Source organism: Salmo salar, chromosome ssa29 (genome assembly GCF_905237065.1).
Source record: "Salmo salar chromosome ssa29, Ssal_v3.1, whole genome shotgun sequence".
In the NCBI taxonomy this organism is placed as follows: domain Eukaryota; kingdom Metazoa; phylum Chordata; class Actinopteri; order Salmoniformes; family Salmonidae; genus Salmo; species Salmo salar.
The window spans coordinates 6993473-7013997 of record NC_059470.1 but is presented as its reverse complement, the minus strand read 5'-3'; the positions used below and the strand labels follow the sequence as shown (position 1 = coordinate 7013997).

The 20525-nt window shown below is 44.0% G+C and overlaps 1 protein-coding gene across 1 annotated transcript; it reads right to left on the bottom strand.

Moving 5' to 3' along the window:
- Positions 1-1219: 1219 nt before the first annotated feature.
- Positions 1220-1926, bottom strand: LOC106590049 (piggyBac transposable element-derived protein 4-like). The gene is made up of 3 exons (XM_045710554.1): positions 1677-1926; positions 1310-1528; positions 1220-1224 (listed from the first exon to the last, which is right to left on the bottom strand). Exons 1-3 carry the CDS (start codon positions 1897-1899, stop codon positions 1220-1222), a joined length of 447 nt encoding a protein of 148 aa, XP_045566510.1. The 5' UTR covers positions 1900-1926.
- Between the last annotated feature and the right edge of the window lie 18599 nt (positions 1927-20525).

Below are 20525 nucleotides of genomic sequence, written 5' to 3'. Positions count from 1 at the left end.
CATGGCGTCGAGGCTGAGCATTCACAAGCCGGTGTGCGCGGTGCCAGCGCCCCGCATTTGCCAGGGGGAAGCGGGCATCCAGCCAGTAAGGGTGGTGTCAGTACTGCGCTCGAGACCGCCAGTGCACCTTCACGACCCAGTGTATCCTGTTCCCGCTCCTCGCACCAGCCCTGAGGTGCGTATACCCAGTCTGGCGTATCCAAAGCCAGCCCCACGCACCAGGCCTCCAGTGCGTCAGCCCAGTCCAACTCGTCCTGTTCCTGCACCTCGCACTAGCCTTGGGGTGCGTGTCTCCAGTCTGGTACCTCCACTACCAGCCCCACTCATCAGGCTTTCAGTGTGCAGTCCCCGTCCAGAGCTTCTGACGACAGTACCCCGTCCAGAGCTTCTGGCAATAGCGCCTCGTCCAGAGCTTCCGGCAATAGCGTCTCGTCCAGAGCGTCCGGCAATAGCGCCCCGTCCAGAGCTTCCGGCAACAGTGTCCCGTCCAGAGCGTCCGGCAACAGTGCCCCGTCCAGAGCTTCCGGCAACAGTGCCCCGTCCAGAGCTTCCGGCAACAGTGCCCCGTCCAGAGTGTCCGGCGACAGTGCCCCGTCTAGAGATGGACCACAGTCCGGAACCGAGAGACGGCCCACAGTCCGGAACCGAGAGAGACGGCCCACAGTCCGGAACCGAGAGAGACGGCCCACAGTCCGGAACCGAGAGAGACGGCCCACAGTCCGGGACCGAGAGAGACGGCCCACAGTCCGGGACCGAGTGAGACGGCCCACAGTCCGGAACCGGCGCAGCCAGAGTCGCCCTACAGTCCGGAACCGGCGCAGCCAGAGTCGCCCTACAGTCCGGAACCGGCGCAGCCAGAGTCGCCCTACAGTCCGGAACCGGCGCAGCCAGAGTCGCCCTACAGTCCGGAACCGGCGCAGCCAGAGTCGCCCTACAGTCCGGAACCGGGCGCAGCCAGAGTCGCCCTACAGTCCGGAACCGGCGCAGCCAGAGTCGCCCTACAGTCCGGAACCGGCGCAGCCAGAGTCGCCCTACAGTCCGGAACCGGCGCAGCCAGAGTCGCCCTACAGTCCGGAACCGGCGCAGCCAGAGTCGCCCTACAGTCCGGAACCGGCCCAGCCAGAATCTCCCTACAGTCCGGAACCGGCGCTCCCAGAGTCGCCCTACAGTCCGGAGCACCCAGAGTCGCCCTTCTGCCCGAGGTCTACAGCGAAGCGCTTCAGCCTGAGGTATTCAGCGGGGGTGGACAGGTTAGGAGGGGGACTAAGGCCAGAGCCTGAGCCTCGGGCTCTGGCCTCGGGAGGTTTACTTCTCCTGGCGCCAGACAGGCAGACTTTGCAGTGCCTCCGTGTGCGACTACCTTGAGCAGCAGTTTGAGGGACTTTGCAGGGAAAATGCCGTGCAGTGAGGCGTAGGGGATTGTCTACAGCAGGGCGACCCCCAGTGGAGGGGCGCCGAGGGGTGTGGTGCTCCTCCAACAGCTCTCTCATGAGGTTCTCTCTGTATTTTTGGTAGGTAATTACTTTACCTATGAGGGAGTGGGGAGGATGAGGAAAGTTAGAGGATGATGAGGCAGTGGGTAGGTTGGTGAGATATTGTCACTGTAATTGCATAATGGATTTGTATGTGAACTGTACATCCAATTACAAAAATACCTTGTTCAGTAATCATCTCACCTGTTAGTTGGCGGTGAACTATGCTGCCGTTGAGGACAGCAGTGTCGATCAGCTGGAAAAATATCTTCTTATACCACTTGGTCGTTTTCCGAGTGCATTCCACAAAGCTGTTTATCATGTCCGCCTTATCCACGGCCCCCATTTTGAGGTTATAGTCTAGCACACAATCTGGTTTTATCTTTCTCTCTCCCGTCAGGTGGTCCACCTTCCCTGTGGCCGACATGGTTGCTGTATGGACAGTGGAGAGGACATGGACGTGTCGTTTGTCATGCCACTTTACTGCCAGCTGTTGACCGTTCTCCTGGAACTCCACCTCCCCTCTCTGCATCTTCCTGCATCCGAATGCCGGCATCCCCTTCCTGTTCGACCTGACTGTGCCACAGGCCCCTGTGCTGTTGGAGAGCAGATGCTGGAAGAGTGTGGGACTGCTGTACCAATTGTCCACGTACAAAGTGTGTCCCTTGCCGAGATGAGGAGCCAGCATGGTCATCACCATGGACCCAGACACCCCAAGCCCCTCATGTTTGATGTCAGTGGTAGACCCTGTGTACACTATAATATCCAGGACATATCCTGTCTTCACGTCGCACATGACAAAGAACTTGACCCCAAACCTGTGCCTTTTGGAGGGAATATATTGACGGAACGCCAGCCTACCTTTCCATAACATCAGGGACTCATCAATGCATAGGTCCTTGTATGGCACAAAGACCCGACCAAATGCTGATGTCAGGCTGGTAAGAACAATTCTTAATTTGTATAACGGGTCACTTAGGATGGCAGTAGCATTGTTGATGAAATGCAGGCATCGCAGCAGAATTAGGAAGCGGTCTTGGGAAAAGAGGGTGGCAAAGAAGGGAGTTGCAAACATAGGATCTGTGCTCCAGTAGTCTCTTAGGGAGTTCTTCTTTACTATCCCCATGAGGAAGACTGTCACCAGGAAGGTATACATTTCACTAATTGTGGTTGTCACCCATTTAGCGAGTTTCCCCCTCACTCCTGGCTCTCTCTTCTCCTGTAGCTCCAAGGCATAGCGATTGGTCTCCTGTACTATGTTTCCCACGAGCTCCTCTGTCAGAAACAACTTGAAGCACTCTGCCTCAGTTGGAAATGGCAAGGGGCGTTGCACTCCAGACTGGGACTCGTCAAAGCAAACAGCAGGGCCAGGAGGGGTGAAATGACTGGCGGCCTTCCAGCTACCACAGAACTCTTGTACTTCATCCACTGTCGGTCTGCCTCCATCACCACCAGCATCTTCAAAGGGACCTGGTACTTCGTCAGTGGACAAGGGATCCTCAGATTCAGGGTTCTCAATGGCTACAAGGTTGGGGGGCAGCTCCTCACTGTCACTGTCAGAATCTGATTCCTGACTTTCATACTCAGACTCATTGTCAGAATTTAAAAAAATCTCCAGAATTTCCACATTTGTGAGTTGTCTCCTTTTGAAAGACATTGCTAATGCTACAGCTTAGCTCACTAGCTACATACATAAACAACAACACTGAATGGCTCAGAGTGAGAGGGTACGTGATTGACTGCCGGCATGCGTCACTTGTATCAATAAATCACTATCAGAAAATGTTTTGTGTGGTAATTATTTGTGTATTTACTGTTTTATTCACATGTTTTCAATTCTAGGTGACAAATCATGCATTCCGATTCTTGTATAGATTGTAATGGGCACATATTATGTGTGTAAAATACTTATTTGAAGGTTATACTGATTATGATGAGCTAAGCTAATTCCAGCTGTGTAGCGATGTTTGTTGACATACAATGCATTCTGGATTTCACGTAATCGTCTGACCAAAGATGTTATAACAAAATGAGGTGAGTAAGAGTTCACTCATTTTTTTGAGGACTTCTGGAAATGAATGGTGGGATGTGAACGACGGTAGACACACCCCTTCAACGTGCATACTATAAACAGACCTAACTCATCTTGTCTGTTATTATCTTCGGTTTCTGTGAGGAAAAAAATGCATGGCTGCGCGCTGAAACTAATCGTCGGATTACTGTCGATTTCTAGAAAGCGTTTTACCTAATTATTTCAATCAATGGTGAGCTCACCCGTGATGTGATTAATTATATATAGTGATTGCTATTAGCTAATTCACATTGTAGTTTATGTCAGCCGAGAGTTAGAAAATATGACTGCTTGTGTTGGGTCAATCTTTCTTCAGTTAGCGCTAGGACAAATGTAGCCTACATTTTTCCGGTTAGGATGATTGTGTTATGCTATATATACACACTTCTGTGAATATCTGAACATGCATCCAAAAATAAACTGCTCACATTCTGGACATAGCTATGTAAGGACTGTGTTTGTGTAAATAGTTTCTGAAAAAAGTGTGGCCAGCTCAAATGCTGATTGTTGCGTCATTCGAAACTGGCCGTTCTAAACAAGCTTTCTAAATGAGTGTTCTAATCACACGGGGTGTGATCGTACGCTTCAGGGACCACTGTAGAACGATCACACCCCGTGTGATGGTACGTGTGAAAGGGTTAATCAGGAACAGCTGTACATCGTTGTTGCTGATTTGAGAGTCATACTTAGGTAGCCCTGTTTTCACCTGTCCCTTGTGGGAAGTTGTTTTTGCACTGCTGTGTTAGCCTGCAATACTGTTCGTTCATACGTTTTCTTGTTTTGTTCGTTAAGTGTTCAATAAAAGATAAAATGAGCACTCAACCCTCTGCGCCTTGGTCCAGTATATACGACGACCGTTACAAGTGCTCTGTTTCTCTTCTCAAACATAATAACAAAATCAATGGGCATGTGCCGTGAATGCTCGTTTCTTTTCCCGATTCTCCCTGACTGTCTAGATTTTCTTTGATTGTTAGTTCTCGAAGATGCTACTATTTAAATATCTTTTATCCATGCTTTCTATCTGGTTTTGGTGGTTTTGTCACACCCTGATCTGGTTCACCTGTCCTTGTGATTGTCTCCACCCCCTCCAGGTGTCTCTTATTATCCCTGGTGTATATATATCCCTGTGTTTCCTGTCTCTCTGTGCCAGTTCGTCTTGTTTGCCAAGTCAACCAGCATTTTTCCTTGCTCCTATTTTTCCCCAGTTTCTGTTTTTTCTAGTCCTCCTGGTTTTGACCCTTGCCTGTCCTGACTCTGAACCCACCTGCCTGACCACTCTGCCTTTTCTGACTACCAGACTACTATCCCCTTGTACTGTTTTGGGCTCGGCTAACTGTTCCTGTAGACTTCCAGTCATTGCGCTAATGCTAGCTCATGAAACGACCTCTAACTTCCTTCATACTGGAAGCAGAGACATAAAAATTTATATTTTACTACAATTTTATTTGATCACGGATCCCCTGCAGTACCTCCACGGACCCCAGTTTTAAAACCCCTGCCTTGGAGAACTCTTGCCGGATAAAGAACCTTCGAGTTACTTGTGGGGTTCTTCAAGTGGCATCTACTGTTCTTCAAAATTCTTAAGGTTCTTGAAATGTATGGAAGCCTGCAGATGGGTCTGTTTCTTAGCACACAGCAAATTGGCCAGTGTTAACTAGTGTTGATTGTCTTAACCTGTTAGGGCTAGGGGGCAGCATTTGCACGTCTGGATAAAAAAAATGTACCCGATTTAATCTGGTTACTAATCCTACCCAGTAACTAGAATATGCATATACTTATTATATATGGATAGAAAACACTCTAAAGTTTCTAAAACTGTTTGAATGGTGTCTGTGAGTATAACAGAACTCATTTGGCAGGCAAAACCCTGAGACATTTTCTGACAGGAAGTGGATACCTGATGTGTTGTATTGACTTTAAACCTATCCCATTGAAAAACACAGGGGTTTAGGAATATTTTGGCACTTCCTATTGCTTCCACTAGATGTCACCAGCCTTTACAAAGTGTTTTGAGTCTTCTGGAGGGAGATCTGACCGAACAAGAGCCATGGAACGATGATGTCCCATTAGACACCTGGCGCGAGTTCATGTTGGGTACCCTCGTTCCAATACGTTATAAAAGAGTATGCATTCGTCCACCTTGAATATTATTCATGTTCTGGTTAAAAAGGCCCTAATGATTTATGCTATACAACGTTTGACATGTTTGAACGAACGGAAATATATTTTTTCCCCTCGTTCATGACGAGAAGTCCGGCTGGCTTAGATCATGTGCGAACAAGACGGAGATTTTTGGACATAAATGATGAGCTTTTTTGAACAAAACTACATTCGTTATGGACCTGTGATACCTGGAAGTGACATCTGATGAAGAGAATCAAAGGTAATGGATTATTTACATAGTATTTTCGATTTTAGATCTCCCCAACATGACGTCTAGTCTGTATCGCAACGCGTATTTTTCTGGGCGCAGTGCTCAGATTATTGCAAAGTGTGATTTCCCAGTAAGGTTATTTTTAAATCTGGCAAGTTGATTGCGTTCAAGAGATGTAAATCTATAATTCTTTAAATGACAATATAATATTTTACCAATGTTTTCTAATTTTAATTATTTAATTTGTGACGCTGACTTGACTGCCGGTTATTGGAGGGAAAACGATTTCCTCAACATCAATGCCATAGTAAAACGCTGTTTTTGGATATAAATATGAACTTGATAGAACTAAAAATGCATGCATTGTCTAACATAATGTCCTAGGAGTGTCATCTGATGGAGATTGTAAAAGGTTAGTGCATCATTTTAGCTGGTTTTATGGTTTTGGTGACCCTGTCTTTGACTTGACAAAACATTACACACAACTCTTGTAAATGTACTGTCCTAACATACTCTAAATTTATGCTTTCGCCGTAAAACCTTTTTGAAATCGTAAAACGTGGTTAGATTAAGGAGATGTTTATCTTTCAAATGGTGTAAAATAGTTGTATTTTTGAAAAATTTGAATTTTGACATTTATTTGGATTCAAATTTGCCGCTCTTGAAATGCACCTGCTGTTGATGGAGTGCACCACGGGTGGCACGCTAGCGTCCCACCTAGCCCATAGAGGTTAAAGAATACATTTTTAATGACAACATATTCACTTCTGAATATCTGGTAATGCATCCAACACTACAGATTCAATCAGACCAAATCTTCTCTCCATTATCCCTCAGAATACGTTTTTAGAGTCAAAAGACTTGTGTAGGTCTTGTCCATATCAAGACATATTCGCAAACAATACTTACTTTGGAACCTTGGACATTGTCACTTACAATAATTTCTCTCTATGAATTTTTGTTTATAAATGCATTACTTAATTTTTTGTGACTTTCTGTTGAGTTAATTAAAGTACATTTCTTCGTACCCAAGACGTTTCTTAGCCATGTGGAAACTTAATTTTGTCATTTGTATTTTTATTTTTATTTAAATGTAACCTTTATTTAACTAGATATCTATATCCAAGGAAATTAAAACCTGCAACAGGGGAATAAGGGGACGACAGATAGTCTTTGAAACATTACCTGTTATGAAAACAAACAAACTTCCCTCATGGTGGGCAAAGCCAATTGAATTCTATCATTGAACAGCTACACCAATTACATATTACATTACATTACATTTAAGTCATTTAGCAGACGCTCTTATCCAGAGCGACTTACAAAATGGTGCATTCACCTTATGATATCCAGTGGAACAACCACTTTACAATAGTGCATCTAAATCTTTTAAGGGGGGGTTAGAAGGATTACTTTATCCTATCCTAGGTATTCCTTAAAGAGGTGGGGTTTCAGGTGTCTCCGGAAGGTGGTGATTGACTCCGCTGTCCTGGCGTCGTGAGGGAGCTTGTTCCACCATTGGGGTGCCAGAGCAGCGAACAGTTTTGACTGGGCTGAGCGGGAACTGTGCTTCCTCAGAGGTAGGGGGGCCAGCAGGCCAGTGGTGGATGAACGCAGTGCCCTTGTTTGGGTGTAGGGCCTGATCAGAGCCTGAAGGTATGGAGGTGCCGTTCCCTTCACAGCTCCGTAGGCAATCACCATGGTCTTGTAGCGGATGCGAGCTTCAACTGGAAGCCAGTGGAGAGAGCGGAGGAGCGGGGTGACGTGAGAGAACTTGGGAAGGTTGAACACCAGACGGGCTGCGGCGTTCTGGATGAGTTGTAGGGGTTTAATGGCACAGGCAGGGAGCCCAGCCAACAGCGAGTTGCAGTAATCCAGATGGGAGATGACAAGTGCCTGGATTAGGACCTGCGCCGCTTCCTGTGTGAGGCAGGGTCGTACTCTGCGAATGTTGTAGAGCATGAACCTACAGGATCGGGTCACCGCCTTGATGTTAGTGGAGAACGACAGGGTGTTGTCCAGGATCACGCCAAGGTTCTTAGCACTCTGGGAGGAGGACACAAGGGAGTTGTCAACCGTGATGGCGAGATCATGGAACGGGCAGTCCTTCCCCGGGAGGAAGAGCAGCTCCGTCTTGCCGAGGTTCAGCTTGAGCTGGTGATCCGTCATCCACACTGATATGTCTGACAGACATGCAGAGATGCGATTCGCCGCCTGGTTATCAGAAGGGGGAAAGGAGAAGATTAATTGTGTGTCGTCTGCATAGCAATGATAGGAGAGACCATGTGAGGATATGACAGAGCCAAGTGACTTGGTGTATAGCGAGAATAGGAGAGGGCCTAGAACAGAGCCCTGGGGGACACCAGTGGTGAGAGCGCATGGTGCGGAGACAGATTCTCGCCACGCCACCTGGTAGGAGCGACCTGTCAGGTAGGACGCAATCCAAGCGTGGGCCGCGCCGGAGATGCCCAACTCGGAGAGGGTGGAGAGGAGGATCTGATGGTTCACAGTATCAAAGGCAGCAGATAGGTCTAGAAGGATGAGAGCAGAGGAGAGAGAGTTAGCTTTAGCAGTGCGGAGAGCCTCCGTGACACAGAGAAGAGCAGTCTCAGTTGAATGCCCAGTCTTGAAACCTGACTGATTAGGATCAAGAAGGTCATTCTGAGAGAGATAGCAGGAGAGCTGAGAACATATGAAAAATGTATCTGCACAAATATGTTTTACAAAGAATACATTCAAATGGATTCAGTTCTTTTTTTCCCTGATGTATTTTTTTTCAGTCCAAGTCACTTAAATATGTCCAAAGGAAGGAATTCAAATGTCTGTTCTTTCTTCTTGTAATATACTTTAATCCCTGGGCGACTAGCCTTGGTCTCCATGAAAGGGCAGAGCACACCAAGGTGCTTACACCGTGAAATATAGATTATTTACAAATAATTTGGTCCTAATTTGGTAACTTCTTTCACTCATCTTTATTCACGATTAATTCAGGACTATCAGTAATTAAATAGTTTGGGGTGCTACAGTTCGCAAACAATATAGTGCTTATCACCAAGATCCAAGTCAATAAAAAGAGCCAAACTTCCCATCACTAATGAGGTGGTGTGCAAGTCATAGACATACTTTTGCTGTGCTAGGAAGTAAATGGGTAATCAAAGATGTACCTTCTGGTATTTAAAAACACTTACAATTACATACTATTTGATGAAGGCCTCGTTATAGGCTAGGCATGCAACTGAATGCAATGACTACACCTCTGTCACTAACAAACACAGTAATGGGTGGTAATTCCAATGTTCACTCTAAAGGCACACTGGGATATATGGAAAACAGTGTGCCAATGCTTGTATCATTTTATCAGAAGCATGTGATCAATGACGTCCGAAGCTTAATTTTGTCGAACAACCAACTGATTGGTTTGGTAATGGTTTCGGTAGAAGACAAAAGGCCATACATTCATCTATAATCATACGTCATCTATAATCATTTGGCTGTTCTAAATTCTTTCAACCAGCAGGTGCCACTAGTGTACACTGTGTTGATCAAAGCCTTCCAGCCAACACAATTGTCTGGAAATGCTCAATGCTTCAGGAAGCTTTGTTTCCCCATCACTACCTTTTTGTGAATATTGGAATTACCACTCATGACTGTGTTTGCTAGTGACAGAGACAAGGTTTTTACATTCAAGTCTTATCGAACCTGTAGTCTTCATCAAGTGAATGACTAAGTGAATATATCATTCTTAAAATGTAACACTTTATGAAAATACATTATTTATCATAAGGCTATATCTCTACATCACAGGTGTCAAACTCATTCCACAGAGGGCCGAGGGTCTGCGGGTTTTGTCTCCTCCCTTGTACATGATTGATGAATTAAGGTCACAAGTTCGCATGAAACTCCCCACACCTGGTTGACTAGGGCTTAAACAAAAGAAAAAAAGAAGAATCTCCAGATACTAAGCCCTCCATAGAATGAGTTTGACACCCCTGCTCTACATCCTAGTTTAAACCTAACACAGTGGTCTGAAAATCCTGGTTTGCAGGACACATCAGGCAAGTCACATTATGATGGCTTGCAAAGTGATATGTAATTCCAATTAGAATCCAGCCACAGTCAGGATATACAGCAATTGGAATGTTTAATCATCCGCAACCAGGAATTTAGGGAGGGAGAATTGGTCAAAGGAGACTACCTAAATCATTAAAACGTTTTGAAATGTGTATGTTATTTATCTTTGTACAACATAAGATTAATCAATCAATCCAATGTGCATTTACAAGGAGGAGAGCGCGCTGGCAGAGTGGTGCCAGGAAAATAACCTCCCTTAACGTCGACAAAATTAAGGAGCTGATTGTGGACTTCAGGAGACAGCAGAGGGAGATCGTCCCCATCCGCATCGACAGGACCACAGTGGAGAAGGTGAAAAACTTCAAGTTCCTCGGCGTACACATCACTTTCAATCTGAAATGGTCTACCCACACAGACAGTATGGTGGAGAAGGCGAAACAGCACCTCTTCAACCTCAGGAGGATGAAGAAATTCAGCATGGCCCCTAATACCCTCATAAACTTTTACAAATGCACCATTCAGAGCATCATGTTGGGCTGTATCACCACCTGGTACGGCAACTGCACCGCTGTAGAGAGGGAGGTGCGGTCTGCCCAACGCATCACCAGGGACACATTGCCTGCCCTCCACGACACCTACAGCACCCAATGTCACAGGGAGGCCCAAAAGATCATTAAGGACATCAACCACCCGAGCTATGGCCTGTTCATACCGCTATCATCCAGAAGGTGAGGTCAGTGCATGAAAGTCCGAGAGACTGAAAAACAGACAGAGAGACTGAAAAACAGCTTCTATCTCAATGCAATCAGACTTTTAAATGGCCATCACTAGCCGGCCTCCACCCAGGACCCTGCCCTGAACTTAGTCACTGTTACTATCCGGCTACCACCCAGTTACTCAACCCTGCACCTTAGAGAGGCTGCTGCCCTATGTACATACACATGGAATCACTGATCAATTTAACAATGTTTACATACTGTTTTACTCAATTCATATGTACATACTATTGTACTGTATTCTAGTTAATCCACTCCGACATGGCTCATCCTAATATTTATATATTTTTTTATTCAATGATTTTATTTTTAGATTTGTGTGTATTGTTGTGAATTGTTAGAAACTACTACACCCACAATAACATCTGCTAAACGTGTGTATGCGACCAATAACATTTGATTTGAAAACAGATATTGAAAGAAACATTTCTAAGAAATTAACCTGCACTAAAGCATGATGGGAAATAAGATAATAATGGTGTTGTTTTGAGTGTCAAGGTTTTAATATAGAGTAAAGATGACACAATCATGCCCGTCTGAAGTTTGCCACTGAACATCTGAATGATTCAGAGGACAACTGGCTGAAAGTGTTGTGGTCAGATGAGACCAAAATGGAGCTCTTTTGCATCAACTCAACTCGCCGTGTTTGGAGGAGGAGGAATGCTGCCTATGACCCCAAGAACACCACACCCACCGTCAAACATGGAGGTGGAAACATTATGCTTTGGGGGTGTTTTTCTGCTAAGGGGACAGGACAACTTCACCGCATCAAAGGGACGATGGACGGGGCCATGTACCGTCAAATCTTGGGTGAGAACCTCCTTCCCTCAGCCAGGGCATTGAAAATGGGTCGTGGATTGGTATTCCAGCATGACAATGACCCAAAACACACGGCCAAGGCAACAAAGGAGTGGCTCAAGAAGAAGCACATTAAGGTCCTGGAGTGGCCTAGCCAGTCTCCAGACCTTAATCCCATGGAAAATCTGTGGAGGGAGCTGAAGGTTCGAGTTGCCAAACGTCAGCCTCGAAACCTTAATGAATTGGAGAAGATCTGCAAAGAAGAGTGGGACAAAATCCCTCCTGAGATGTGTGCAAACCTGGTGGCCAACTACAAGAAACATCTGACCTCTGTGATTGCCAACAAGGGTTTTGCCACCAAGTACTAAGTCATGTTTTGCAGAGGGGTCAAATACTTATTTCCCTCATTAAAATGCAAATCAATTTCTAACATTTTTGACATGCGTTTTTCTGGATTTTTTTGTTGTTATTGTCTCTCACTGTTCAAATAAACCTACCATTAAAATTATAGACTGATCATTTCTTTGTCAGTGGGCAAACGTACAAAATCAGCAGGGGATCAAATACTTTTTTCCCTCACTGTAACATGAAAAGAGAAGATGTAATTGAACCCTGGTCTGCGGCAGGGAAGCACACATTTGCTTGTTGCTGGGAGTGTTGCCCACATGACCGCGGCTCTGGAGAGCCTCTCGTTGCTATCATTAATCTTGTTTCGAACTATGCATTTTGATAATTAACAACGTGTAAATGTTACATAAAGGGTATGTTACATAAAGGGTTTTGTTTGAATATAAAACATTTGTAGCAAATGTTTTTTTAGGTGTTTCACCAATCTCATAAAAAAAGGTTTGGCAATTATTGTAATTGTTTTTAAAACATGGAGTTTGTTCCCCACAGTGTACCAAACTTTATAACATTATTATGAATAATACAGTAGCAACTACTGAGTGGAACAGAGTATTTAGCATTTTTCTGCATTATTTCAGGCTGTTCATATCAAACAGCTTTAACAAATCTATTATATTTACTAATTGGATGGGTTATATTTAGGACAATGTTTTACATATTTTTGATTGCATGTTTTAAATTTATCCTAGCGGTTAAGAGCATTGGGCCAGTAACTGAAAGTTTCCTGGTTCGAAACCCCGAGTTGACTTGGTGAAAATAAGAGTGTCTGCTAAATGACTAAAATGTAAAAGCATCTTATTTTATATATTTTACACTTGTCACTGAAGCGACTCAAACATGCAACATTTAGATTGCTAAACTGTCGCGGATTACGCTCACCCATCCTCCCTGAACAACCTCATTACTTTAGTTTCTGTCACAAGTAGCTAGACGATTAGTAGGTGTCATGTCTTGGAGGTGCTCAGAAATTGTACATTTTGTATTGCTTTGAGGCCGGGCTGTCTCATTACACACATGAACAGACACATTGCAGTGCTGTACCACATCCCCACAGTTAATAGAAAGCTCTCATGCAGTGCAAGGGTAGAGGAAGAAAGAATGCCCTTCCAAAAACCAGATTTATTTTTCATTCCTGTCACTGTACTTTGGTGAAATTTAGATTCTCTTCACTATGACCCTGCAATTAGGTCAATTTGCATTAAATTACTTGTATTATGATCATCTGGAATGCATGGAGATAGATGGAAGTGGTTCTGCTAACTGTATTTTATATGCCAGGAGCCTGGCTCTATTGGCAGGTCCATCCACCCACATCCAAATCCTTGTCCTTGTCATTAATTATCGTTGGTAACTACTTCAAATGTGTATTTATATTTCATTTGGACTTCTGTCATTCTCAACGTATTGGTATCTTTGTGTGTGTTTGTGCATGGGCTGCATCTGTGTGTGTATGTTACCCCATGCAGTTATCGCTCTAGTTTATCTCCTGCATCATAAAGTCAGCGGCAGTCATGCACTGTTTGCTAACAGTAACAATCTAAAGCTAGGGGGGTGGACAGGCACAAACACACATCAGATTTCTCACTGCACGCTCTTTTGTGTATGTGCTTTCCTCTCTCGACATTTCACGTTCCCAGGTAGGGAGAATGAAGGTCTGGCGGCTGATGAAGACTTGTCATGTGTGTGTGTGTATGTGCTTGCTTGCGTGAGTGGGTGCGTGTGACAGACACATAACATGAAAAGGGAAGATGGTGACTGAACCCTGGTGTGCGGCAGGGAAGCAACAAAGAGAGGGCAAGGAGGCACCTTGCTGTTCTCACACCAGGGGACCACGGTACTGGTGGCGTTTGCCGAAAACAGGATCCCCCATTATAGAGAAGGGGAAATGACAATCTTTGTGGTCAATCTTTCTAAATACACATTTAGAAGACAATCGTAGTACCATTAATTACTTGTATTACACCAGATGTATATCCTTGAACCAATTCTAAAAAAATTAATTGCACACAGAATGAGTTATAAGGACAATTTCGTAGCAAATGGCAGCCTGCAGTACCCTGGTTGGGCCTTCAACTTGAGATAGTCTCCTAGAGTCGATGTCCACGCCCAGAGGAAATCTAATTAGCATAATAATAAAACATCCCTATAAGTAAAAATCTGTTAGTTTAAGCTATAGATATCTTTTTTTTGCATTGGATGTGTCTCTTCTACCGCATCTGCCGATGTTGAATTGCCGAATCTGCAGTGAAAGGTGACAGAGTGTGTTTGTCAGACCATGAGACGTCGCCTGTAACGTCACCTGCAGCATAGATCTGCAAACTTCTGTCTGTAGCGTTTGCACAGTTTGGGCTACGCACTAATATTACTCTGACAAACACATACATAACCTTTAAACTTTTGGACACATCTACTCATAAGGGTTTTTCTTTATTTTTACTATTTTCTACATTGTAGAATAATAGTGAAGACAGAAACTATGAAATAACACATATGGAATAATGTAGTAACCAAAAAAAGTGTTAAACAAATCAAAATATATTTTATATTTATATTCTTCAAAGTAGCCACCCTTTGCATTCACGACAGCTTTGCACACTCATGGCATTCTCTCAAAGAGCTTCACCTGGAATGCTTTTCCAACAGTCTTGAAGGAGCACTTGTTGGCTGTTTTTCCTTCACTCAGTGGTCCAACTCATCCCAAACCATCTCAATTGGGTTGAGGTCAAGTGATTGTGAAGGCCAGGTCATCTGATGCAGCACTCCATCACTCTCCTTCTTGGTTAAATAGCCCTTATACACTCTGGAGGTGTCTTGGGCCATTGTCCTGTTTAAAAACAAATGATAGTCCCACTAAGCGCAAACGAGATGGGATGACATATCACTGCAGAATGCTGTGGTAGCCATGCTGGTTAAGTGTGCCTTGAATTCTAAATAAATCACAGACAGCGTCACCAGCAAAGCACCATCACACCTCCTCCACGCTTTACGGTGGGAACCACACGTGCGGAGATCATCCGTTCACCTACTCTGCGTCTCACAAAGACACGGCAGTTGGAACCAAAAATCGCACATTTGGACTCATCAGAATAAAGGACAGATTTCTACCGGTCTAATGTCCATTGCTCATGTCTCTTTTTATTGGTGTCCTTTAGTAGTGGTTTCATTGCAGCAATTCGACAATGAAGGCCTGATTCACGCAGTCTCCTCTGAACAGTTGATGAAGAGATGTGTCTGTTTCTCTGTTAAGCATTTATTTTGGCACTAATGTCAGAGACTGGTGACTCTTATCCTCTGCAACAGAAGTAACTTTGGGTTTTCCTTTCCTGTGGCAGTCCTCATGAGAGCCGGTTCAATCATAGCGCTTGATGGTTTTTGCGACTTGAAGAAACGTTCAAAGTTCTTGAAATATTCTGCATTGACTGACCTTTATGTCTTAAAGTAATGATGGAGAGTTGTTTCTCTTTGCTTATTTGAGCTGCTCTTGCCATAATATGGACTTGGTCTTTTACCAAATAAGGCTATCTTCTGTATACCACCCCTACCTTGTCAAAACACAACTGATTGGCTCAAACGCACACCATGCGATTATCTGAGGACAGCGCCCCGCGTACAAAAGCATTACAAACATTTTCCAACCAAGCAGAGGTGTCACAAAAGTCAGAAATAGCGATAAAATAAATCACTTACCTTTCAAGATCTTCCTCTGTTTGCAATCCAAAGGGTCCCAGCTACATCACAAATTGTCCTTTTGTTCGATAAAGTCCCAAAAAGTCAGTTAGTTGGCGCACTTGACTCAGTAATCCACCAGTTTCCCTCTTTCAAAATGCATACAAATGAATCCCGAAAGTTACCAATAAACTTCGTCCAAACAAGTCAAACAATGTTTGTAAGCATTCCTCAGCATTCCTAATATGTAAATAAATAAGTAAATTTAAGACAGAGAATTGTATGTTCATTACCGGAGATAAATAACGAAGTGCGGGTGTAGTGAAATACTTGTACTGTATGGATGAGCAATGTCAGAGTGGCATAGAATAAGATACAGTAGTATTGGATACAGTATATACATATGACATGTGTAATGCAAGATGTGCAGACATTATTAAAGTGACTGGTGTTCCATTTATTAAAGTGGCAAGTGATTGCAAGTCTATGTAAATAGGCAGCAGCCTCTATGTGCTAGTGATGGCTATTTAACAGTTTGATGGCCTTGAGATAAAAACTGTTTTTCAGTCTCTCAGTCCCAGCTTTGATGCACCTGTACTGACCTCGCCTTCTGGATGATAGTGGGGTGAACAGGCAGTGCCTTGGGTGGTTGTTGTCCTTGATGATCTGTTTGGCCTTCCTTTGACATCAGGTGGTGTAGGTGTCCTGGAGGGCAGGTAGTTTGCCCCCGGTGATGCATTGGGCAGACCGTACCACCCTCTGGAGAGCACTGCGGTAGCGGGCAGTGTAGTTGAGTACCAGGCGGTGATACAGCCCCACAGGATGCTCTCGATTGTGCATCTGTAAAAGTTTGTGAGGGTTTTGGGTGACAGCCACATTTCTTCAGCCTCCTGAGGTTGAAGAGGCGCTGTTGCGCCTTCTTCACCGCACTGTCTGTGTGAGTGGACCATTTCATTTTCTCTGTAATCTGTACGCCGAGGAACTTGAAGCTTTCCACCTTCTCCACTGCAATCCCATTGATGTGGATAGGGGGGTGCTCCCTCTGCTGTTTCCACAATCATCTCCTTTGCTTTGTTGACATTGAGTGAGAAGCTTTTTTCCTGGCACCACATTCCTAGAGCACTCACCTCCTCCCTGTAGGCTGTCTTGTCATTGTTGGTAATCAAGCCTAACACTGTAGTGTCGTCTGCAAACTTCATGATTGAGTTGGAGGCGTGAATGGCCATGCAGTCGTGGGTGAACAAGGAGTACAGGAGAGGGCTCAGAACGCACCCTTGTGGGGCCCCAGTGTTGAGGATCAGCGGGGTGGAGATGTTGTTACCTACCCTCACCACCTGGGGGCGGCCCATCAGGAAGTCCAGTACCCAGTTGCACAGGGCGGGGTTGAGACCCAGGTTCTGGACGAATTTGGAGGGTACTATGGTGTTAACCTCTATGGGCTAGGTGGGACGCTAGCGTGCCACCCGTGGTGCACTCCATCAACAGCAGGTGCATTTCAAGAGCGGCAAATTTGAATCCAAATAAATGTCAAAATTCAAATTTTTCAAAAATACAACTATTTTACACCATTTGAAAGATAAACATCTCCTTAATCTAACCACGTTTTACGATTTCAAAAAGGTTTTACGGCGAAAGCATAAATTTAGAGTATGTTAGGACAGTACATTTACAAGAGTTGTGTGTAATGTTTTGTCAAGTCAAAGACAGGGTCACCAAAACCATAAAACCAGCTAAAATGATGCACTAACCTTTTACAATCTCCATCAGATGACACTCCTAGGACATTATGTTAGACAATGCATGCATTTTTAGTTCTATCAAGTTCATATTTATATCCAAAAACAGCGTTTTACTATGGCATTGATGTTGAGGAAATCGTTTCCCTCCAATAACCGGCAGTCAAGTCAGCGCCACAAATTAAATAATTAAAATTAGAAGACATTGGTAAAATATTATATTGTCATTTAAAGAATTATAGATTTACATCTCTTGAACGCAATCAACTTGCCAGATTTAAAAATAACCTTACTGGGAAATCACACTTTGCAATAATCTGAGCACTGCGCCCAGAAAAATACGCTTTGCTATACAGACAAACGGCCATGTTGGAGAGATCTAAAATCGAAAATACTATGTAAATAATCCATTACCTTTGATTCTCTTCATCAGATGTCACTTCCAGGTATCCCAGGTCCATAACGAATGTAGTTTTGTTCAAAAAAGCTCATCATTTATATCCAAAAATCTCCGTCTTGTTAGCACATGATCTAAGCCAGCCGGACTTCTCGTCATGAACGAGGGGAAAAAATATATTTACGTTCGTTCAAACATGTCAAACGTTGTATAGCATAAATCATTAGTGCCTTTTTTAACCAGAACATGAATAATATTCAAGGTGGACGAATGCATTCTCTTTTATAACGTATTGGAACGAGGGTACCCAACATGAACTCGCGCGCCAGAGTCTAATCGGCCATCACCGTTCCATGGCTCTTGTTCGGTCAGATCTCACAGTAAAAGACTCAAAACACTTTGTAAAGGCTGGTGACATCTAGTGGAAGCAATAGGAAGTGCCAAAACATTAATCAACCCCTGTGTGTTTCAATGGCATAGGCTTAAAGGTCATTCAACACATCAGGTATCCACTTCCTGTCAGAAAATGTCTCAGGGTTTTGCCTGCCAAATGAGTTCTGTTATACTCACAGACACCATTCAAACAGTTTTAGAAACTTTAGGGTGTTTTCTATCCATATATAATAAGTATATGCATATTCTAGTTACTGGGTAGGATTAGTAACCACATTAAATCGGGTACGTTTTTTTATCCAGCCGTGAAAATACTGCCCCCTAGCCCCAACAGGTTAAAAGCAGTGGTTCGCACTTTCAGTTTCACGCGAATGCTGCCATCAATCCACGGTTTCTGGTTTGGGAATGTTGTAATAGTTGCTGTGGGTACGACATCGCTGATGCACTTGCTAATAAACTCGCTCACCAAATCAGCGTATTCGTCAATGTTGTTGTTTGATGCAATGCAGCACATATCCCAGTCCATGTGATCGAAGCAATCTTGAAGCGTGGAATCAGATTGGTCGGACCAGCATTGAACAGACCTGAGTGTGGGAGCTTCCTGTTTTAGTTTCTGTCTATAGGCTGGAAGCAACAAAATGGAGTTATGGTCAGCTTTTCCGAAAGGAGGGCGGGGGAGGGCCTTAAATGCGTCGTGGAAGTTAGTATAACAATAATCCAGGGTTTTACCAGCCCTGGTTGCACAATCGATATGCTGATATAATTTAGGGAGTCTTGTTTTCAGATTAGCCTTGTTAAAATCCCCAGCTACAATGAATGCAGCCTCAGGATATGTGGTTTCCAGTTTACATAGAGTCAAATGAAGTTCGTTCAGGGCCATCGATGTGTTTGCTTGGGGGGGAATATACACGACTGTGATTATAATCGAAGAAAATTCTCTTGGTCGCTAATGCGGCCGACATTTGATTGTGAGGAATTCTAAGTCAGGTGAACAGAAGGACTTGAGTTCCTGTATGTTGTTATGATCACACCACATCTCGTTCATCATAAGGCATACCCCCCCGCCCTTCTTCTTACCAGAAAGATGCTTGTTTCTGTCGGCGCGATGCGTGAACAAACCAGCTGGCTGTACCGACTCCAATAGCGTGTCTCAAGTGAGCCATGTTTCCGTGAAGCAAATAACTAAATAGTCTCTTTTGTCTCTCTGGAATGCTACCCATGCTTGGATTTCATCTACCTTATTGTCAAGAGACTGGACATTGGCGAGTAGTATGCTCGGGAGCGGTGCACGATGTGCCCGTCTCCGGAGCCTGACCAGAAGACCGCTTCGTCTGCCCCTTTTTACAGCGCTGTTGTTTTGGTTCGCCGGCTGGGATCCGATCCATTGTCCTGGGTGGTGGACAAAACAGAGGATCTGCTTCGGGAAAGTCATATTCCTGGTCGTAATGATGGTGAGTTGACGTTGCTCTTATATCCAATAGTTCCTCCCGACTGTATGAAATAAAACCAATGATTACCTGGGGTACCAATGTAAGAAATAACACGTAAAAAAACTAAATACTGCATAGTTTCCTAGGAACGCGAAGCGAGGTGGCCATCTCTGTCGGCGCTGAAAGGAACAACACAGTGTGGTCAAAGACTTAGTAACTTAGTTGTGGTCACGATCTGGTTAACTATAACTACAAACATAGTTATATTTTGGGGTTATTACTTATTTATTTATGGATATCTTCTAAACTACCCACAATGCTCTGGGGCCTTCTTACCCAGGGCTCAAAACGAAAGAGAAAATCATACATACTTGCTCTAATTATGTTGTACCTCACCTGTTCTCCTTTTTGTTTGTCAACTTTTCGGCATGTTCTCTGTGAAGTAGGCTACGGCAGTTTTGTAACTTTTTCCTCATTGGCTTAATGCTAGCACAATAGCATACTGACATCTGTAATCTATTAATTTTAGATTTTTCTCACTATATAGCTATTTTGATTTCACCCACTGTCTCTCCCTCGGCCCGGTGAAGTGCCCGACCCACTCTTGCTTTGGTAGCTAACTCAACCAGCTAACTCTGCGGTTATGTTTTAGTTGTGTTGTGTTTGTTGTGTTCTAGCTGGTCTCCAGTTGTTGGGCTAAGGCTTGCCTATCATAACTGTGGTGGTTGGCTAGGCTAATAGCTAGCTGGCTAAATAGCTAACGCTAGAAGACTAGCTAATTTGCTGGCTAAGATAACTGCATACAGCTAACATTCTTTGATAACTGGTTGGAAGGAAATATGTTTTTACTGTATTTTTTGCTGTTTATGAATGTTATTCAATGTGTTTCTCTAAGCTATAGTAGTAAAGGCCAAATTCAAATCCAAATTCAAA